This window comes from Pararge aegeria, chromosome 25 (assembly GCF_905163445.1).
Source record: "Pararge aegeria chromosome 25, ilParAegt1.1, whole genome shotgun sequence".
NCBI classification, from domain to species: Eukaryota; Metazoa; Arthropoda; class Insecta; order Lepidoptera; family Nymphalidae; genus Pararge; species Pararge aegeria.
The window spans coordinates 9,441,405-9,465,804 of NC_053204.1; the positions used below are offsets into that span (position 1 = coordinate 9,441,405).

The following is a 24,400-nucleotide window of genomic DNA, read 5'->3' on the forward strand; positions in this document are numbered from 1 at the left end:
TCGTTTTCACGGGGGGGTAATATGATTTTATTACATACACTGCGAATACCCAAAAATTTAATATACCTACCTAATATTATATATTGCAAAATTGATGTAACAATCACAACTGAATAAATAAAAGGATTTCCGTTTTTTATTACTTTATTTCCGGTTGCCTTTTTTATATTTTCATTAATATTGAGTCGCTCAGATACTGAAAATACTCGTTTGTTTTTATTTGAAGGAAAACTAGGTAATTCCGTATCAAAAGAATTCTCAGGATAACGTTCTCTGAGATTGCTTATAAAGAGCAGATTTTTTTTATCTATGCCTAAGCTTATACCTTGAAGATAACGTGAAACAAAAAAAAAAATTCTCACACTCTCAATTCACTTATATTTATCCGAATCCGTTAACGCTTTATTAAGTCTCATGATTCCCCATCAGCTGTTTGCAGAACTGACCGCGAAGGATACTCGTTTTCCTACATCCCCTACTGCCGTACAAGAATTAACGCCTACTTTAATAATCCCAATTGTTTCACAATGTGGAAAATGGCGAACCTCTACTTCCACCAATGGAAGGCGTGACCGTAGCAACCCAAAAGCCGACCACATTGGTCGATTCCAAGTCCCCGACGACGTCCGACCAATCACGGACGAGAACGATAGAACGATTCAAACTAGTTCCATTTAAGCAGCCGAACTGTATGGACGTAGAGAATAACGGTCGATTTTTAAAATATTGAGAGCTTTTGCGTTATTTATTGCGAAACTAGTGCGTTTTGACAAAGTGTCTAGCGTTGTTAATGTGTTTTATTTGTATAAACGAGTTGTTTTTTTGTGAAAATTTAGTGCGTCGGGCGTAAATAGGTTGTGGTGCGACGGCTGACTTGAGTTTTATTTTTAGTTTGGCTTGTTTAGTTGTGTGCGTGACGGGATCTCAATTTAGCGTTGTATTTATGTGTGAGTATGCCACGGCTGGCTTCCTTATATATTTTTTTTCTCTTAACTACATTGTAAGATGATGAACAGTGGTTGGAAGCGGGAATACTTTCGCAAGGCTAGCGGGTTCAATGAATGAATACACTTTTATTGTACACTACATAAAAATACAGGAAACATTATAAAAAAAAAACTAGTTTACACGATATATACAATAAGGCGGCCTTATCGCTACATAGCGATCTCTTCCGAGCAACCAATGGCGTTAAACACTGCTCAAGATGAGAGGTAGGTGTTGCATATAAATATATTTATAAATAAATACATAAATACTATATATATATAATAAACTTCTACACAATATATATTGCGGTACGCATCGCGCAACCAAGGAGGTTGTTTCAAGCAGTTCCTACGCGCTTGAACTCTTTGTTTATGTTAGAACGTTTCTCGGAATTACATACTGGCAGTGCTACGATGCTTGTATTTTAAAACGAGGTTCGAAAAAAATATTGTACTACAAAAAAAAATATACCAAAGGAAAAAATACCGAAGGTAAAAATACCAATGGAAAAAAAATACTTCCCCAATAGGTACGGGTTTTACAATCATTTTGAGAAGTTACCAGTTGATATGTATGTTATTCTGTGATCCTAACACTATGCAAAAAACCATATATCGCTTTCTGAAAAACAAAACAAAACAAAATCTGTCCGAGGAACAGATATTTTTACCGGTATAATAAGTAACCTATTCCGAGTAGGTAAAATCTATTTCTGTGCTAAATTTCATCCAGATCCGTACAGCCGTTCCGGCGTTATTTAGTTATATAAACATCTATCCACACTTCCGCATTATAATATTATGTTATCTATATCTTAATACGTGAAGCAAAACTTTGTACCCCTTTTGAAAATTGCGCGGACGCGGACAGAGTTCGTACCTATGAAATTTCCTATACTTATAGTTATTTTTTTTTTTTATTCCACTACAAGTTAGCCCTTGACTGCAATTTCTCCTGGTATGTGGATGATGCAGTCTAAGAGAAACGGGTAGCGGGCTTACCTGTTTGGGAGTATGGGGTACACTAAATCACTTAGCGGCATGTCTTTGTCGGTAGGGTGGTAACTAGCCACGGGCAAAGCCTCCCACCAGACCAGACCAGAGACAATTCAGAAATTATGAATTCCCAAATTTCGAACCAGGGACTTCCTAAATTGACAGCGCTCTCCGTTGCGCCAGGGAGGTAGTCAAAATAAAGAACGAGTGCAGAATGCTGTTTTTTTTTACTTGCGCATAAAACATACATTATCGAATATAATTCGATAATGTATGTTTTATGCGCTCATTGTAGTAAATAAAAAAAAAAATATGTACTACCATTTGATACACACGCATGTGCAACCTACCTATACACTTTTTTAAACAATTTATAGATTACTAGCGTGCCCAGCCCGCTTCGCCGGGCTAGATTTTGCTTTATTTTATTTGAACAATAAACTTACATCATTATTTTTTTAATTTAAGTCTCATAATATATTAAATCATTTATTTCTCTCCGTATTCATTCTCTTCTATTCTCTTCTCGAGCGGGCGAAGATCATTATCTACACCCATGTACACCCAACAATAGAATATCATCATAGTAAATAAAAGCTGTATTTGACAGTTCAAAAATAGGAGTGCTCCGATCGTCACCAAACTTTACAGGATTACTCGCCAGGTCAATCCGGAGATTCCCTGGAAGTTTCATTGAAATCGGTCCAGCAGTTTCGGAGCCTATACGGAACATACCCATACACTTTCTCTTTTATCTATATATTATATTTTTAGATAGATAGAAGATAGATAATTTGTTTGAAAATACAAGCAATTCGACAGTGTAGCCAGGCGAAATCTGTGATTAAATAATTACTCGTAGGTAAGCACGGTTAGTTGCTTCAACGGTGAAAACGCGAGGAAACCTGCATGCCTCAGAGTTCTCAAAGGTGTGTGTGTGTGTGTGTCCACCAATCTGCACTGGGCCAGCGTGGTGGACGGCCTTGACCCCTTCTCATTGTGGGAGGAGACCCGTGCCTTTGGTGGGTCGGTGATGGGTTGATATGATGATGAGTCTTAAGACATACGTCTCACAGACGTGTTTCTTGCATGGTCTGCGAAGGTTTGTCCTGACAAGGTTTGGCTATCTGCAAGGTATCCCACTACTGGGTGTTAGTATGTATATTATAAGTATTTATCCATATTATTCATTAAAATATTCATCAGTCATCTCAGTGCCCATAACACAAGCTACGCTTACTTTGGGGCTAGATGGTGATGATGAAATATATTATCTAAACAAGTTGCTGAGATTGCATGAACGATCCGGAACACTGCATCGCTTAGCGGCACGCCTTTGTCGGTAGGCTGGTAACTAGCCACGGCCGAAGCCTCTCAACGGACCAGACCAGAGAAAATCCTGAAATTTTTCCCTGCTTTCTGTGCCCAAGACCGTGAGTTCGATTGATTCCGTGACACAACTGGATTTTTTTTAATAATCAAATTAATATACAATATACATACTGCGACAATACACGCATCGCCATCTAGCCCAAAGTAAGCGTAGCTTGTGGTATGGGTACTGAGATGACTGATGAATATTTTTATGTATATTATTCATAAAAATATTCATCAGTCATCTCAGTACCCATAACACAAGCTACGCTTACTTAAGGGGTAGATGGCGACGTGTGCGTTTTCGTAGTATATAAATTATTTATTATTTATTAATTATTTTATGGTTCATCAATTATTAATTAATACAAAAAAATGAGTGTAATGTTAAAATACCACTCGAAACCATTAATCGGTTCGGATAGGTCACTTAAACACATGTTTTAATGTTTATCATCGGGCGTGCCCATAACTCCGTGGATAATGTGGTCCCGCGAGGCCATTAATTAGCCCCCCGTGGGCCGCCGTAAAACACCGAACCCTTCGCAGATAACATCGGAATATATCCTATGACCCGGGGCAGGGGCATTCCTTTGTGTTTGGGAAACATTCGGGAAAAGTATTAACAACTTTTTTGGGCTCTACCAAAGCAAGAAGTCTGCAATGATATTATACGGGTAGCATAAGGTGGAGACAAAAATTACATCCTCTAAAGATCCTTAAAAGATTTATTTCAAGTAGGCCTAATATAAGCAGTTTTGAAACGTCAAGTCTGTCGGCGTGTAGCTACCACCGGTTTGGACAGTTCTGATCTGATGGCTTTGGCCGTGGCTGGTAACCCACCCTACCGAGAAAGACATGTCGCTATTAGAGTATGACTACCATACTCCTGAACAGCTAAGCCTACTACCATCTTAGACTGCGTCATCACTTACAACCAGGTGAGATTACAGTTAAGGGCTAACTTCTAATAAAACTCAAAAAAAATATGCATATGCAAAAATAAGTCATAAGCCATTTCAGATAATAAATACCCCACTATTATTTGGGTCACTTTTATCAATGTTATAAAAGTGACCCAACGTCACTTTTATATAAATAGCATTCCATTTTTATATAGTTTGCTTTAATAGTTACTGAAATAATCGGTGCTATAGACGGACGGACAGATAGACAGAAAGACAGACGCACAAAAAAGTGATCCTATAAGGTTTCAGTTTTTTCTTTTTGAGGTACGGAACCCTAAAATTATAATTTTCTGAGAATGGGAAAATCTCGAAGTTGTCATTGATGTTTTATTATAACTTCCGCAAAATGTCTCTTCTATCAAGATATTAAAAACAAAAGATTTTAAACTGACATTTTCGTGGTTAATCAACATCTTTTAAACATAGTTATTAGTTTAAATATTGAGTCTCGCCGTGGACACGATCCGTGCAACTGGGTCGAAATATCGACAAAATCTCAAACTATTATCGTGGTATTTTGAACTATATTTCAAGAAATATTAGAATCAATTGCAATTTTGGCCTTAAACATCAAAAATAACAGTCACCAAGTAATAGTGCAGTGATTTGTCCCGCTATCGCACGCGGTAATCTGTCGATAAATCTTGTGTTTTACAGCTGGGCTCCGTCGATAAGATCGCGCCACGTGGGGCGACAGTGATGTGAGGTAGAATATCGATAGTTGACTATAGCAAAAAAACAATACGACCAATTTCAATTCAGTGGAGACTTTTATAGTTAAATCTAAATAAAGAATTTTTGTATAGAATTATTTATTCCACTTATTACGACTTCATTTAAAATGCAAGATTTTACACATACAAGTGACTCGTAGAATACAAGTGACAGTTGTACATTCATCGCAACATTTCTATTAGTCGTACACCAGAAGGTAAATGCAAGAAAACTTACTGAATGGGAGGGGCTCAAAAGTTTAGTGTTATTTTATTTATTTATTTATTTATTAGAATTGCCTACAGATACACTGAAACTTTCGAACAAAATTAAGAAACATAAAGCTGTAGTGTAAACCCAATGAAAAACTCCAAGTTAAGGTAAAAGAAAATGTTTATTATAAAAATATTTTACTTAACACATTTCTAAAACAATGGTACTAATTAACTAGTCTGAATATAGTGCTTTTGACTACATTCTGTCACAGTCAACAACACTTTTGTTATCAGATGACTTAAGTTTAGATATTCGTTTGACAACCGTATGGCACACAAACAGTAATAATCTAAAGTAAAAACATTATAGTTATAAATATCTATAATTATAACAGTCCACCAGTTAAGGCTCTCCAAACACGAGGGTTTGCCCATGATTATCACGCTGGGCAGACGGGCTGGTGATCGCAGCACATCGCAGTAGTAGAAGCACAAAGGACGCTGAATGACTCCGAGGCGACACCCGCTGGAAGCAGAGTGGTGACAACTATATTCTGCATATTTTCCTCAGTGGCACCTGAAAATAATTCCTATACAATTAATTGTAATACCAGCTTTTCTTTTTTTTCTATGTACTTTTTGTGGTATGCTATGAAAGTATATGTACTTATCTTGTTGTGTGCTATGTACTTTTTGTGGTGTGCAATGAAAGTATATTCATTCATTCATTCATTATCAAGCGCGTTCCAATTGGGTAATGTTAAAAATTAAATACCAATACATCACTATTTATATTTGGTGGCTTTGATGACGCAAAAAGAGGTACGCAATAATTAATATGAATGATATTAAATTTATTCTGCCCAGCATTTTTATTTCTTTAAATACTCGATTTAACAACACGGTCACAAGCGTAAATGCGGTGTTCTTTTTTTTCTAAAAATAATCTGTTAGTAATAGTATAATATATTTAGTTTATCACTGGCTATAAAGAAGAATAAAGTAAATTGTCGTGGATAATGTATCCAGATAGAATAAAAGTGGGTCGATAGTGTTACGTGGGTGACGAAAAAACAACGCAAAAAGAGGATAGAAAAATTCCATACTATGATGATGATAATTGCCCCAATCCAGAGAAGACGTTCCGTGTCCGTGTTCCGTGGGTACTGGACCACTAGGCCCAACATATTTACTTCACGGCATCACGGCAAACGGGACAGATATAATATTGTAACTGTACTTTCTAACAATGAGGCATAATCAGTGGCGTGCATTGCATACATGCAAATAAGCAGTGCATACCCTACCCTCAGAGACTTGAGAGCCTTCAGATAGGAACATTAAAGTTTTGTAGTAAAAAATACACTAAGAAAAAAATATATGAAAGCGCCATCTAGTTGTGAGCGGCCACACTTCTAGGTCAGGGCAATGTTCTTTTATTCAATTTTTCATTAGATAGACGATAGTATTAAATCAATCAAAAATATCACTTTCGTGAAGCAATTTGATTAAAAACCGACATACTAACCTAAAATATCAATTTTACTTTATGTTTGTGCTAAAACACCTTGTGCATACCCTGGGTCCAAGGGCTATGCACGCCACTGGGCATAATTATGCATTTGTCCGCTTATATAGCTATTTCTGGACCCCAATTCTTTGTGGAAATCAATATACTAAATAAATGTCAAATTCTGTAAATTGAAGATATTAAAATATTTTTTTTGTAGGTTATTCTATAACTTATTATTTTTTATTCATGTCTGTCTGTATCATGTTCGCGCATCACGCTGAAACTAGTGAAGTAATTATAATGAAACTTGGCACGATTTTAGTTCATACTACAAGCTATATATATCGGATAGTTTTAATCCAAAACTCAGCTCAGTTCCTTTGGAAGAGGGGGTGAAATTCTGAAGATTTTACATTATAACTCCAGAAAAAAAAACCGATTTAAATAATTATTTTTATACTGGTTAGGTAATACTATCAGTTTAGTTGTGTTTGAATTTCGTTTAGAATTGATGAACGAAATTTGAGATAGAGGACAGAACTCCTTAGTAGATAGCAGCAAAACTCTTCCCTCAAGTTTAACGATACTGAGTACTTTAGTGCTAGCACTGAATAAAAAATGTTAGAAATTTTCTTATTAGATTGCTTGATGTTGGTGTACACTATGAAGCAATTTACTGCGTACCGTAATTTACGCGAAGGTTTAATTTAGGCGAAGCCGCAGTGTACATCTAGTACTAAAAAAATATACTACGACAATACAAACATCGCCATCTAGCCTCAAACTAAGCGTAGCTTGTGTTTGAGTACTAAGATAGCTGAGTTAGGTATAATGAAATTTTAACTGCGCACGAAATGTGTATGCTAAGCCATTCAATTTAGTTGTAGATCTAAAAAAATTAAAGTATTCAGTATCGCTAAGCTGAGGAATTCTGTCCTCTATCTCCAACCACAGTTTGAGCAAAATTAAACACATATTATAACCTCTATAGTACAAAGATAATTGTTTAAATAGGTTATAATTTGTCGGATTTATGGTGTAAAATCGTCAAACACTCATCCCCTCTCCCAAAGGAACCGAGCTTAATGTCAGGATAAAAAGTATCCTATATTACTTCTAACACTTCCAAAAATATGTGTACAAAGTTTCATGAGGATCGTTTAAGTAGTTTTTGCGTGAAAGCGTAACAAACAAACTTACATTGACATTTATAATATTAGTAGGGTAGGGATTAGTAGGGATAGGGATAGGGATAATGCTATCAAAAATCAATCGAGTAATGGGGCTTAGAATAAAACCTGGTGGAATACGTATGTAAGGTAATTGGTTAGTTTCTGCTGCTATCATTCAATGTCTAGAGGGACAGTCATGTCAAAGGTTATCTAGCCTAATGGTACAATTTATCATCATAATTTAAGCCAATGCACTTCCACTGGACATAGATATTTTCATTAAATCACTTCTTGACAGTCGGCTGTCAGTTAGCTCTTGTCAGAGCGGTCGGTCGATAATTTTGGCATTATATGCAAATTCAAATTCAAATTCAAAATTTCTTTATTAATGTAGGCCTATCACAGGCACCTATGAAGCGTTCATACATAAATGTTTACATAATTGTAAGGGGATGGTGATAACTTCGTTCGACAACTTAAAACTAAAGCTACGAGGGTTCCAAACGCGCCCTGGTCTAAGAAGAGCCCACAACAAACTTAGCCGGGTAAATTTTGTTTTTTGGTATCATTACCCCACAGTAAATTTATATTCAGCTATGAAGCTAGAGCAATTCACACCATAATAGGATTTTTCTGTAAGCTTACGTTTTATATAAACTTTGAACTTATTGAGAGACATCTTTCATTTGATTTCAGTTGGTTTGTTATAAAATAATATACAATTGCCCTTGAATGAATTTGCAATATTGTGTAGCCTAGTAAACTGCACAACGAGTTTATTTTTGCTTCTAATATTTATATTCTCCATTTTCTTTTTAAAATGCTTGACGTCGTCTGACTATGCGTCGCTACTTTTCTCAGGTAGCTCATAGCTGCTGGTTGAAATCGAATCACAATTAAAGCCAGACTTAAGGAAATAAATGGAGCCGACTGGCTATTCACCTAACGGCCGTATTTTTAAATGAATCAAAATGACAATGACCTTGTCAATTAAAACGTTCAAATGTCAAATTAACATTCATGTCGTTCTTAATTAACAAACCATTTCACCATGATCACGAAACAATTATTACTCTGAATATGAGACTTAGGGTGTATACATGTGATTTGGGTCAAGTCAATAGTGTTATGTTTAAAAAGTTCAGGCATCTCCCGCCGGACAATGTGCTGGAACTGTTTAAACCTGACCAAATAATTACGTCTTCTCTAAACGCGTGTTGCTCCACAGATGTTGACAAACGAAACCTGTTTGGAGGTTTGCCAAAGCAACGACATTTTGTAGTGCCCGGCATTGGTGGGATAATTATTTAAAAACAAGAACAAACATTGTTGCTAAAATTGAGTTTGTACTACAGTGATGCCGTATTTAAATTAATAGGGTTTAAACGTAGTGCTGTCCTTTTTACTATGATATTTGTGAACAATGATAGCACTATTTGTAAACCTGCTAAAGTATCGACACCGTTAAATTGTCTCCTCAGTACTCACATAACTGAAATGAAATTTTCTTTAACCGCCTTAGCGATTTTTTTGTTTATGTAAAAGAAAATGTCAAAAAGTTTTCACTGTCGCAAATAAGTTATTTCATTGTTCTGAGTTCTCAGTTCAGTCGACAGTGTTTATGACTGTCTGTTTTTTTTTCGTAGTTAACAGTTTAAACTAGAGGTAACGATTAGCGAGATGAAATTCTCCGTACATTTATCCTTAATTTTATGTATATAAAGTGAAAAAAAAAAAAATATTAAATAAAAAAACTCCGTTATGAAGAACCCTTTTTCAAGGTCAAGGCCTCCTCCAGTCAAACTCAACAATCAAACTTACATTGACATTTATAATATTAGTAGGGATAGGGATAGGGATAGTAGGGATACAGATAAACACCCAGACACTGAAAAACATTCATGTTCATCGCATAAACATTTTCCAGTTGTGGGAAGCGAACTTACCTACGCTCTCAGAAAACAGGGCGTACTCAGAAAGCAGGGTCACTGCCCACTGCGCCAATCGGCCATCCAAATTGGTGTCGATCTGACCGGTGCCTAGAGGAGTAGAGCATATTAAAAGTAGTATAAAACTTGTCTGGGGACTTCTTTGCTTATTTTAGCATGTATTCCAGCAGGCGTGGGGTGCTGGCGTAATTACTAGCTCAGTAGACTTCACACCTACGCTTTAGGTTGATGGAATCAGGTTGGCACTAATTCACTGCATTGCGGTTCCCACTTAACAATCTAAATGGCCGATCAATTTTCATCTCTATAAAAAATGAGGGCATTGCTAAGCCATCGGTAATGTTTTTTTTTTTAATTATATTTTAAGTTGGCCAATTCTCATTGGCTCCAAGTTCTTAGACTCTTACTAGGTTAATTATTTACGCGCGAATTTTTTTTTTTTAATAAGGATGTAATACAATAAAACCTATTCCAATATTCTAGTATATTAAATCTCTATTATATGTATGAGAAGACTTGTATTATAGAACAAGAGCGTTTCCGAAATTAACATAATGTTTTACTTATAAAAAAAAGTTACACGTCCCAAATTGCGATATTATTCAAATGAATTAATTAAAAAATCAATAAGTCTGCTAAGTTATTTCATTGTTCTGAGTTCTCAGTTCAGTCGACAGTGTTTATGACTGTCTGTTTTTTTTTCGTAGTTAACAGTTTAAACTAGAGGTAACGATTAGCGAGATGAAATTCTCCGTACATTTATCCTTAATTTTATGTATATAAAGTGAAAAAAAAAAAAATATTAAATAAAAAAACTCCGTTATGAAGAACCCTTTTTCAAGGTCAAGGCCTCCTCCAGTCAAACTCAACAATCAAACTTACATTGACATTTATAATATTAGTAGGGATAGGGATAGGGATAGTAGGGATACAGATAAACACCCAGACACTGAAAAACATTCATGTTCATCGCATAAACATTTTCCAGTTGTGGGAAGCGAACTTACCTACGCTCTCAGAAAACAGGGCGTACTCGGAAAGCAGGGTCACTGCCCACTGCGCCAATCGGCCATCCAAATTGGTGTCGATCTGACCGGTGCCTAGAGGAGTAGAGCATATTAAAAGTAGTATAAAACTTGTCTGGGGACTTCTTTGCTTATTTTAGCATGTATTCCAGCAGGCGTGGGGTGCTGGCGTAATTACTAGCTCAGTAGACTTCACACCTACGCTTTAGGTTGATGGAATCAGGTTGGCACTAATTCACTGCATTGCGGTTCCCACTTAACAATCTAAATGGCCGATCAATTTTCATCTCTATAAAAAATGAGGGCATTGCTAAGCCATCGGTAATGTTTTTTTTTTTAATTATATTTTAAGTTGGCCAATTCTCATTGGCTCCAAGTTCTTAGACTCTTACTAGGTTAATTATTTACGCGCGAATTTTTTTTTTTTAATAAGGATGTAATACAATAAAACCTATTCCAATATTCTAGTATATTAAATCTCTATTATATGTATGAGAAGACTTGTATTATAGAACAAGAGCGTTTCCGAAATTAACATAATGTTTTACTTATAAAAAAAAGTTACACGTCCCAAATTGCGATATTATTCAAATGAATTAATTAAAAAATCAATAAGTCTGCTAAGTTATTGGATCTGTATTGAGTTAGGTATTAATTTCACATAAAATTTCCATTAAACTTGAATAAATAGTAATCTGTCTGTGATTTTTAAATGTCTATTATCAGGCTAGCTGTAATTCTATCAAATACATGTTAGCCCTTGATTGCAATCTCACAGGTGGTGAGTGATGATGCAGTCTAAGATAGTAGCGGGCTAACCTGTTAGGGAGTATGGTAGTCGTACCCCTAATCGGTTTCTACGCGACATCGCACCGGAACACTAAATCGCTTAGCGGCACGGTAACTAGCCACGGCCGAAGCCTCCCACAAGAGCAGACCAGAGAAAATTCTGGAATTATTCCCAAATGGCCCCTGCCGGGAATCGAAGTGCCAGGGAGGTCGTCAACCATGTAGTCGAGTCTGTATCTAAGTTGACATCAAATTTAGCCAGCCACTGTGGAAAGGTGCCATCAAATAAACTGATAAGGTTAGGACTTCGGCTTCAATTTCAGGCGGTAATTCAGTTCGATTTCCACCACGCCACCTCTAAGTTATGTAAATTTTGTAAGCAATTTTTTTTTTTTTACGACAGTACACAAATCGCCATCTAGCCCCAAAGTAAGCGTAGCTTCTGTTATGGGTACTAAGGTGACTGATGAATATTTTTATGAATAACATACATAAATACTTATAATATACATATAAACACTGAAAACATTCATGTTCATCAAACAATCATTTTCCAGTTGTGGGAATCGAACCCACGGCCTTGGATTTAGAAAGCAGGGTCGCTACCCACGGCGCCAATTGGCCGTCGAATTAAAATATCACTTGCTTTAACGGTGATGGATAACATCGTGAGGAAACCTGCATACCTGAGAGTTCTCCGTAATGTTCTCAGAGGTGTGTGAAGTCCACCAAGCTATGAGTCTAAACCTTCTCACTGTGCGAGGTGACCCGTGCCCTGTAGTGGACCGGGCTTGTTATAAAGATGATTCGTAAATAGCATTCTGAAACCAAAGTTTCCAACTAAGTTCATTTCAACTCGGTTGGCAGATACAATTAGAATAGAATAGAATAGAATATAATTTGTTTATTTACCAGAACAACACAAACAGACTTACATACGGAGTAACTTAAAAAATTTGTACTTAATTATTAATAGCTTAAGTCTCAGCTTAATGTTCCGGATACTAATGTACCCATAACGCTGGTATTCTGTCAGTACCTATTTTTTTTTTTTTTTTTTTTTTTTTATTACACAAACTACTAAAATTATTATTCTTCGCATCCTGAAACTCACATGAGTTTATTTGGACGCTGCACATTCCTCTAAAATCTCATAAGTTTAAATATATACAATATCATATATTAACCATTACAAAGCAATACAGTTACAGTACATTTGAGGGAAGCAATTACTATATTGATACAATTATATTTGGATGTTATTTAGTGGGAACCTTCTAAAGTGGCTGGCTAAATTTGGTGTCCACTGAGGTACAGAATAGCCTTGCTCTTGTTTCCAGTGGCTCCCAGCAATTCATTTTTTTTTTCATTTTTTTAATTACTGTCCAGTGTCCACCTCTTTGCAGGACAGACTACCACAAAAATTAAACAAGTAACAAATGCTAAATAGTTACAAAAACGACAATCGTAAAAAATCGTAAATTGATCACAAATACCGTGGAAGCCTTTTGTTTTACTAAACACACGAGGTCTTACTTTCATGAGAGTCAATTTAAGTAATGTATGGCAAGTATATAAATGGGACAGTTTTTTTATCGCACTGTTCTTTTTGCAACAACACCTTTATACCATTTTCTAGTAGAGAAATATAGAAACTGTACACACTAGTTAAAAATTTACAAGTATCGATATCGATAAAAAATATTGGGATACATTACACATCCCTATTAACCCGTCAACTCCATATTTCAACGGCCTCCCTCGCGATCGTGTCGATGATAAAAATTACTTAAAAACACCAAACATTTAACATTTTGCCCCCTTATGACCTGCTTCTATCCTTTTCACTCGCATCATCACCGCGTTTGCTTGAAAGAGTTAGAAGATTCGTAGTATGAATACGATTTTGTTTGATTTTAGACTTTCTGTTCTAGGTTTTAAGGCTTAGTTTTGATTGTTTAGTTTTAGTGTGTTATAGTAAATAGGTTGTCTCGTCAATGCATCTTCACAATATTTCAAAGTACGTGAGTGAATTTAGGTGCAATAAAAATATTGATAATTGATTGTGGGGTTCTCGAGATTTCCACATTTGATTCGGAATGATTTGTTAACTCTACCTTGTTTTTGGTATTTTTATCTTGGGACATTTATTTATTTATGGAGAATTAGGGAATTTTATGTTTTGATTCAGTTTAGGTTCTAACTTAAAGGTTTAGATTTTAATTGCGCACAGTATTTTTAGGGTTCCGTATGCAAAAGGGTAAATAGGGACTTAATTACTAGGACTTCGCTGTCCGTCTGTCTGTCTATCTCTCTGTCTGTTTGTCCGTGTGTCACCAGGCTGCATCTCATGAACCGTGATATCTAGACGATTGAAAATTTCACAGATGATGAATTTCTGTTGCCGCTATAACAACAAATACAAAAACTATATATATATAGATATTGATAACGGAAAAGTTAGACGCTTGCAATATTCATAGAATATTTAGTTATATATTCACTTTAAAATAAAATAAACATTTAAGGGGGGTTCCATACGAAAAGCGTTTTTGCTCGTTTCATAGAATGGTACGGAACATTTCGTGCGCAAATCCGAATCGCACTTGGCTGGCGTTTTATTACTGACACTTTTATATTTTACTTTTACTGCCTAGTCTTTTAGTCACTGTTTCTCCGGTAATCCATTTTAGCCGCAATACAGTCCCACGGTGTGGAGATCAACGGAAAAGCAAGACCTTACTGTAACTCCCTGAGCGATATATCTACTAAAATAATAACTCAATACTGTAACTTCAATTGTTCGATAAATAATTCAATTTCAATTACGAAATGATTTATTTGCCTAAAACTCTAAACGCATTCTATAGGTTTACTAAAGTCTATGACATGCATATCTTAATGTATATAAATATACAGTAGGTACAAAATTATAATGCAATTTCAAATATAATTAAAATGAATATAATTTATTCAATATAATATCATTATATTAAACACTGCATTAGAATTAAAAACTGTTAAATATGAGAGAAAATTCTGAAATTTTCATTTCGCATATTGACCCTACTCTACTACTATCGAATTCGGTACCTCCTACTTGCAAGACTACAGTGCTCACCACTCCGTCACGGAGGCGACAAAGTTAGAAAAAAAATTGGTTGTCTGTAAAGTCGGCTTACTGACGATAGTTGAACGTGACAACGTCGTAAGAAAATACTGATGGAATGGTTGCATTTTTCAAAAGAAAATTTTAATTTTATTTGTTTGATAGTTATTATCGTCGCTATAAACAATTGACACCACATTCACTTTTCACTGCACTTCATCCTTGCCGAAAACATGTAAATGTATTATTGTATAGAAGCTGTCCACGCGGACGCATCGCTATACTCAAGTAGGAAAGAGACAGATGTCGAACGCGGAGGCCGACTGTGCCTCTTTGTCGCTCGTTCTGCGCTCTCGCTTGCACTTCAAGCCTTGAATGGAACGCCTCAGAGCGAGGTAACGCCGCATACGTCATGTTTTTAGTGCGTGCAGCCGGCTCCATCGAATTATAAGACGTTGTCACGTCAAAATGTACCAGGGCACCATCACTGAATAGGAATTAAAATTAGATGTACCAAGAAGTATTGTTTTTTACTTATCCAAGTTAATGGATATACTTCTATCACGTTTGTGAAGTAGTAAGCTAGTTTAACACTATTTATTGCATGTGCTAAAAAAATATAAGGAGATGGAAGACCAAGGTTTTCACTTATTCACTTCTATACCAACAATGTTCAGGATGGCACTTAGATCTTTCATTAATTAACAGTATTATTGAAGCTAAATACCTAGTTTCTTAGCAGTAATCATTTATTCTCATGACTATTATTCTTCCTTCCTATTACAGTATTCATTTTATAAAAGACATCATTAAAGCCCACCAACCTGCATTAGAGCAGTGTTGTGGGTCTGTACTCTATAAACCTGACTTCCCAAGGAGTGAAATAAAACAACTGGACCGACTCTAATACTGTATATTAAGCTTCTCTATAATTCATCCTGTCAATGAGTCCTGAGTCCATCAGCAAAAAATGAACAAAAAATCTTTTATTATTATTTATTGTTGAAAGAGTAAAATGTTCCATTTCATTTAAAATTCACTACTACATTTAATATTCTGTTTCACTTTCACATTTAACAAATATTTTCATTTGTTAAATAGAATAATTAAATAGAAAAGTTGAGAGTAGAAAATTGAAGGTTAATCAGCACGTGTAAATATTATCTTGTCATTGAATATTATAGAATGTCACAATCGTCAGAAAATTTATTAATAATTACAAAACAAGTATATTCAGAGATTTTCTTAAAACTTTGCAATTTGATTTTTTTTTTTTAATGTTGAATTGGTATTCACTTTGCAATTCACAATTGATCCGTTTGATAATATTGAAAAAAAAAAATCCTAATTGATTATGATATTTGCCACTAGTATAAGTCAAGAAGCATGGAGTATATGACATAAACTAACGAGCAATCCAAATTATTTTTGAATATCAGAAACTACACAGACGTCTGATGTAAGCGTTACTTCCGTCAGAAAAAAAATCTGAGTTACTCCCTAGTCGCGACTAAAGAAGTTTTACTTTAAATTATTCCTACTATAAGACTGATGTGAAAGGCATATATACTTTTTTTCGGCATTGACGGTAGGAGAGCCGTAGCTTAACTGGATAAAGCGCTCAGGCCGCGATTGCCAGAGATTGCCCGCTACCATCTTAGAGCGAGATTTCAGTCCAGGTTTATCTTGTAGTGGAACAAAAAAGGTGGGAAGGCACTTAATGCATTGCTAGAGCTTTGTAAGCTTGGATAAAGCTGCACTGCTGAAGCAGGTACCTATCTTATCTCGCAAACAGACGACCGACGTTGCAAATACATTGCAAGTGGGACCTCACACATACAATGTTATTATTTTAATATGTATCTTTTTCTAATTAAGCGGAGATTAATAAATACATATATATATAAATACTACGAAAATACACACAGCGCCATCTAGCCCCAATGTTAGCGTAGCTTGTGTTACGGGTTTTAAAATGACTGATGAATATTTTAATGCATAATTTACATAAATACTTATAATTTACATATAAACACCCAGACACTGAAAAACATTCATGTTCATCACACAAACATTTTTCTAGTTGTGGGAATCGAACCCACGGCCTTGGACTCAGAAAGCAGGGTCGCTGCCCGCTGCGCCAATCGGCTGTCTATATACATTTATACTACGAAAATACACTCATCGCCATCGAGCCCCAATGTAAGCGTAGCTTGTGTTACGGGCACTAAGATGACTGATGAATATTTTTATGAATAATATACATAAATACTTATACTCTGCATATATACACCTAGACACTGGAAAACATTAATATTGATCACACAAACATTTGCCAGTTGCGGGAATCGAACCCACGGCCTTAGACTTAGAAAGCAGGGTCGCTGGTCACTACGCTAATTGGCCTTTAAACCGTAACCGATAACCTAGTGGTTAGGAATTGAACTTCACTTTTGAGGGCGCTGAGTTCAATCCCCGACACGAACATGTAACTTTCGCAGTTGTATGCGTTTTAAACAGTTAATTTATATCACTTGCTTTAACGGTAAAGGAAAGTGAGGAAATTTCCATGACTTCGTGTTCTTGATAATGTTTTCAAAGATGTGTTAAGGTCCACCATTAATAAAATAACAAACAGACATACTTTCGCATTTATAATATATTTAGTATGAATATGCAAGTTGTACTTGTACAAACCGCGGCTATAAGCGACACTCATAATATGTAGGTCTCTTTCTCCTCTTTAGGTTTAATCTTTCTTCTCTCTCATGTAACGCATGTGCCTAAACGTGATGATAAAAATTTTATACTTCTAGCCGAAAAAAAATTTTGAATCGCCAACTCAGTAGGTACTTCTGAAAATGGGGCGTTAAGATGGGGCGTATATCTAAGAGGAGGCCGTAACTACAAAAGGGGTGTCGGAGAAAACATGAAAAGAGATGAAAACCTCCCATTGCGACAAGTGCCATAAAAGAGAATACAAGCACAATTTTTTAAAATTAAATTTAATAGAAACCTTTTATTATTTCAGGTAAAACATGGACAAGTCTTCAAATATGAAAATGAGAAAGAAGAGAAAAACTAAATCGTGAACAGATTTATAAATCTTAAAAACCAAAGAAGGCATTAAAATTCTAATAAAATATAAAATAAAGAATCTAAACAAACTTGAACCAGACAGGGACTGGGTTCTTTATAGTGGCTTCAAAGTGAACAAATATTAAAAAGGTAAATCCGGTGCGTACATAAAAAACAATCTACTCGTTCATAAACAAATGCTCCGGCCCTTTTCGGATAAACCAATACAAATAAGTAATCGACATTTAAGGTGATTTTGTTCAAACATTTTTGGGATTGCTGCCTCTCATTGTTTATTTAGCTGCCTTTTAAACGATAAAATACAAAACGGTGAAAGAATAAACAAAACTCAATACCCATATGTCGTAAACACGGCCATTAAAAATTAATTTAAATACAGAACACTACGGCGACTTTAATAAATCTGTGCGCGATTATTTTAAATTAAGATTAATTAAAAAATGTGAGAGATTATTTCTTCAAAAAAAGTCAAAGAAATAATTAAAAAACGAACACTAGTCTTGTAATATATAAGAGCATCGTGCATGGTTTAAAAATCGAGCTGAGCTTTGGATTCCGGCAATTTAAAAAAATCAGCTAGTCGAACTTGCATTAGCTAATTCGTGTACAAAAGAGGTGCTAAACTTTCGTGTGTGAATTTCAATTGTGGTGTCAAAGTGGCTGGGGACGAGCATTTGGACATGTTGGGGGGCCCGGAGTGGGGTCAGCGGGAGACCACCCCCCCTAGAGACGCCCCCCTACCGAGCTTCGGGTTTACGCAGGAGCAGGTCGCGTGCGTATGCGAGGTGAGTGATCCAATTTTGTCTTTTTTTCCACTTCTTTGTAATTTAATGGGGGATTATGGCTTTTAATTGTAGTGTTATTATGTAGATTTTGCATATTTATTAAGGCAACTTTAGAATACGGTTGTTTTTTCGGAGCTTCTTTATAATCACACTCTTTTGACGGGCCGACTGGCGCAGTGGGTAGCCTGCTTTCTGAGTCCAAGGCCGTGGGTTCGATTCCCGCAACTAGAAAATGTTTGTGTGATGAACATGAATGTTTTTCAGTGTCTGGGTATTATTATACAGATATATATAATAAATATTTATGTATAGGTAGTAAATTTAATATAGTCGTCAGTCATCTTAGTACCCATCAAACAAGCTAAGCTTTTTTGGGGCTGGATGGCGATATGCGTATTGTCGTAGTAGGTATATTTATTTATTTGAGGAAAGCTGAGAGAAAGCTAACCTTCTTTTTAAAATATTTTTATTATTTTAAAATTTTTCGTTCTCTATACGTAGATATTTGTTTTATATTCCAATACAAGTTAGCCCTCGACTGCAAACTCGCTTTGTGGTAAGAAACAATGCAGTCTAAAATGGTGGCGGGCTTACCTGTTAGGGAGTACGGTAGTTATACCCCTAATCGGTTTCCACGCGACATCGCACCGGAACTCTAAATCGCTTAGCAGCACGTCTTTATCGGTGAGGTTGTAACTAGCCACAGCCAAAGCCACCCACAAGACCAGACCAAATTGTCCCTGCCGGGAATCGAATCTGGGACTTCCTACTTAAATTCACAGAGTTCACCGTTGCGCCAGCGAGGCTGTATCGTATGCTCAAAAACAATAAAAAATACCTGTCGTATTTTATGGTATGAAGCAGTGATAGCCTAGTGGTAGGAGTTCAGGAGGAGACCGAGTTCGATTCCCGACCCACACCTTTAGCATTTCGGAGCTGTGCGTTTTTAATTAAAGCAATAAAAATACCGCTTGATTTAACGGTGAAGGAAAACATCGTGAGGAAACCTGCATGCCTGAGAGTTCTCCATAATGTTCTCAAAGGCGTGTGAAGTCAATATAACCGCACTTGGCCAGCGTGGTAAACTACGGCCTTAACCCTTCTCATTCTGAGACCCGTGCCCTGTAATGGGCCAGTAATCGTTTGATGATATCTGAGAGTTTGGAGAGTGGTACAACATAAATAATGCTGCCTATCTGCTGCCTATGCGGTAAAGAAGATACGCCATATGACCGACGTAGAAACTGCTAGACTGGTATATTTTAGTTACTTTCACAGCATTATGTCATATGGAATTTTACTTTGGGGTAATGCTGCTGATATTGGCACTATTTTCGTGCTGCAGAAGAGGGCTGTTCGTTCTATCTACAAAATGGGTCCGAGAGAGTCATTGAGAGATAAATTTAAAGATTTTAAAATTATGACAGTGTATAGTCAGTACATATTTGAAAATTTAATGTACGTTCATAAAAACATTTCTAAATTTAAGAAAAAATGTGACTGCAATAATTTAAACATTAGAAGTAAGAATAAACTTACAGTGCAATATATTAGGATACATAAAATTCATAATTCGTTTAAGGGAAATTGCATACAATTCTACAATAAACTACCAATTGACATCTTGGAGATGTCTCTTTAAAAGTTCAAAGTTTGTATTAAACGTAAGCTTATAGAAAAGTCCTATTATAGTATAAAGGACTACGTAAACGATACAAAAGCTTGGGTGTAAATTTTTGCTCTAACCAGGTTGCTCTTCTAATAATTTAAAATTACATTGTGAGATGGTGATAACAAAAAAAAAAACACCCGGCTAAGTTTGTTGTGGGCTTCTTCCTAGACCAGGACGCGTTTGTTTTAAGTAGTACCTAGCTTTAGTTTTTAAGTTTACGAATATGGTTATCGCCATCATCTCACTACCGTGTAATTCTTATGTACGCATCAAAAGTGCCACCTATGGGCCTACTTGAATAAAGATATTTTTGACTTTGACTTTGACTAATTGGCATTATTATTAAGAAAATATTTATTAGTAGCGGACCCCCGCAACGTCGTCAATGTATGAGTCAATCGAGAAGCTAGAATATATATAATGCTAACATCATAATCATCGTGGGCAGCTATGTGCCTACTATTATTTTACGTGGTATTTTAGTTGATACATACATACATACATCCATCTATCCTCACAAACTTTCGCATTTATTATATTAGTAGGATGGTACGCATGCATTCGATTGTTGTCCCATATACCTTGCGACTCGCTGTTATGTGTGAAGAGTTATGTCCTTTATCTCCGACAATATTTATTAGATCCGTATTAAAATAAGACCATATTGATAGTATATACTTTCAAATAAAAAAAGAATGATTAAAATCGGTGCAAATTTAACAGAGATATTAAGTAAAATTGATAAAAGTTTTCATCCCATTTCCCGGAGGAAACTTATTATTTATCGGGATAAAAAGTAGCCTATATGTTGACTCGGAATATCAACTATCACTATACCAAGTTTAATTTGAATCAGTTCAGTAGTTTTCACGTGATGCCCGGACAGACAGACAGACAGACAGACAAAAATTAAATAAAAATCTGTTTTGGACTCAGTATTGATCATAAAACATCCCCCGGTCAAAATGTTCAAAATATATTAAATGTACAGAAATCTTCCAGTTACAGTTTTATTATAAGTATAGATTTATCTTTGACGACCATCCTCCCGAAGACAGTTATAACTTTTTTAGTACCATAGATATAATGAAGGTAAAATGAAGCTTTGAGGTAAAGTACCGGATCATTGCTTTATTATATTACTATCGTGCCAGGCGACCAGAAATATCGTAGAGTTATAATATGTTGCTGAAGCTTCGTGGTAGTCGACGCCCATGTAACTTGATATTTCGGTTGTCAAGGCGACAGACACTTGCCGTACATCCAAACCATGGTTTTCCCATCGAGGGTGGCTTTCTGTGTTACATAAAGATTCCGTTAAATAAAGATAAATGTCTAAGATAAGTTGACTTTACTTTTTTTAATAGAATCATCTTATGGTGCGGTAGAAAAGGTGATTAAAATTAAAACTGTGATAATATATTAATTATAAAAACCCCCGGCTTATAAAATAGTGTACATTGTTTTACTAGTCAAACCCTGCTATTTGATAGCCGTGTTGACTGAGTTATGAAAAATGTTAATCGCCATTTTTGGTGGCGGCCATCTTGGATTTAAATGTGTCATAGTGTTAATAAATGCAATGATAGCTAACACGCCCGACTAATTCAACTTTCAAAAGAAAAAAACAAAATCAAAATCTATTCATCCGTTTGGGAAATACGATGCCACAGACACACACACATTTTTTTTTCTATAAAATATATAGATAACTCCTAAATCATAAGGCATTCGACTTAGGCGATGCCTAGGTGTATTTAAAACATTAGAGTCTAAATGCCCGTTTTCACAAACGGCGTACAAGGCAATGCCTAAGTAAGTAACGCCTAATGAAAGAAGATTCCTAGGCATACATGTACCTTTGACCAATCCATGTTCACTAGGCAACTCATATAACCTAGCTTGTCTATGGTTCATGCCACAAGGTGTGGTATTTTGTGTTTGTATTATCATAGAGTTTTGAGCATCGGCACAAGGTGGCCTGCCTTTCGGTATTCTATAAGATATATTTCGGAGAGTGTGCTCAAGAACTGTTTGATCTAGTTCACCACCTCTTTACCATAGAACCGCGAGGCACCGTAAGGATCTGCATCCCTACGTGGTTGATATACCGTGGACGCGTGCGAAGCACTTTGCTTCTGATTCGCACCCCAAGGATCTGCAATGCCCTTCCAGCTCCCATTTTCCCCAGTACCTACAATATGAGTACCTTCAAATCAAGAGTGAATATGCATCGTCTAGGCAAGCGCGCTCCACCGTGTGCTGCATCATTACTTACCTTCAGGTATTACAGACAAGCGCTCGTCTATAAACATTAAAAAAAAATACTATTCATCTTTCGTTTGAATTTAAGGTTAGTAAGAAAGAAAACAAATCAATATTTTCGTTTTCTCCAAGTTACGAGTCCCCTAAAGTTTACCATCCGCCAAATCGGTGTTGCAACTTTAGACGGCGCCTAACGTCGATAGACATGTGCAGCGTCTAAATAAACTCATGTGAGTTTCAGGATGCGAAGAAAACTAATTTTAGTAGTTTGTGTAATAAAAATAAATAAATAAAATAAAAACATCACGTTAGAGTTCGTGAAACGTTTTTCTTCTCTAGGAAAACCTAACCTAAATCACTCCATCCTGAATGACCTCAAGAAATTCAACAATACTTAGTAGATTAAAAATTTTTAGTAATAATTATTATAAGTGTGTAAATTTTATTGTTTTAGTTTATCTATGTGTATAGCAAGAACAGCCTGGCCGATGTATCAAATCGCAGAAGCAGGGCTGTACTTTCCTTTTTCAAAAATTGTATCTTACGAAACTGTTAATTATAAGCATATAAAATAAGATAATGTAAGAAAACTAAATTAATAAAAAATCATTAGGGGCATTCATAAAATAGGTAAGATGTATAAGGCCCCCCCCTTAGGGGGTCGAGTCAAATCTCATCTAATGAAACAAAAAAAAATTATACTATTTTGGTCGATTGGTCTTTTTACAATTACAATAAAACGCGTTAACGCAAGGAACCTCATTTTGAAAAACCTTGGAGATTGGGGTATGGGGTTGAATAAAATCACACGACATCTCACCAGGGGGGAAGGGGGGAGGGCCAGTAAATAAAAAAAACCTCACGTAATTTATATTTGCTTGGTTCGTTATATTCAAGCCCGAAAATTCATACCGCCATAATTATCGCACGGGCATCCAATCTCATTATATCCCGTCGGCCTCTCACCGACAACGCCCCCTCGGAAAATTAGTAACTGATACGTCATTAGAGGGTTGAGTCAACGACTTAATTACATTATATAAACACGTGTTAGTTAATTATTTGCACTATTATCACTAACTTTTATTACTTACTAGCTGTGGCGCGCGACTTCTTGCGCGTTTGTTTTTTTTTAAAGCATTTTTAAAGTTGTGTATACTCGTAAACTTTGGCGTTACTTTTGGCGAGTACAAGATTTCCAATTTACGCTATGCAGACGACACCACATTGTTCGCAACCACTGCCTGTCATATGGAGCAGTTACTTCGCAAAATGGAGTGCGTCAGCCAAGATTTTGGATTAATGATTAACCGCAGTAAGACCAAAATGATGGTTATAGACAGAGCCAAAAATATTTCGCCGGAAATTATTCAAATCGCGAACTGCGAGGTTGTCCAATCCTACGTATACCTTGGCGCTTTTATAACTAACAATGGTGGTTGCGTAGAAGAGGTAAAGCGACGTATGGCAATAACGAGAACTACTATGGAAAAGCTGAAAAAAATATGGAGGAACCGTAACATTACTAAGGCCACTAAGATCCGGCTTGTACAAACACTTGTTTTCCCCATATTTTTATACGCCGCGGAGACGTGGACTTTGCGAGAGGTTGAGAAGAGGAAAATTGATGCTTTAGAGATGTGGTGTTGGAGACGTATGCTTGGAGTGTCATGGAATGAATTTCGCACCAATATTTCCATTATCCGAGAACTGGACATCAAGCAACGTCTCTCAACATTAGTGCATAGCCGCATATTAAAATTCTT

General features: G+C 36.0%; 1 protein-coding gene across 1 annotated transcript in view; it reads left to right on the forward strand.

Annotated features, from left to right (window-relative positions):
- The first annotated feature begins 687 nt into the window (after positions 1-687).
- Positions 688-24,400, forward strand: part of LOC120634941 (homeobox protein SIX2-like) — a 56,391-nt gene continuing 32,678 nt past the window's right edge. The window contains exons 1-2 of the mRNA XM_039905838.1: positions 688-947; positions 17,845-18,697. Of these exons, the coding sequence (XP_039761772.1) occupies positions 18,593-18,697 (105 nt within the window). The 5' untranslated portion in view covers positions 688-947; positions 17,845-18,592. The remainder of the gene's footprint in view (positions 948-17,844; positions 18,698-24,400) is intronic.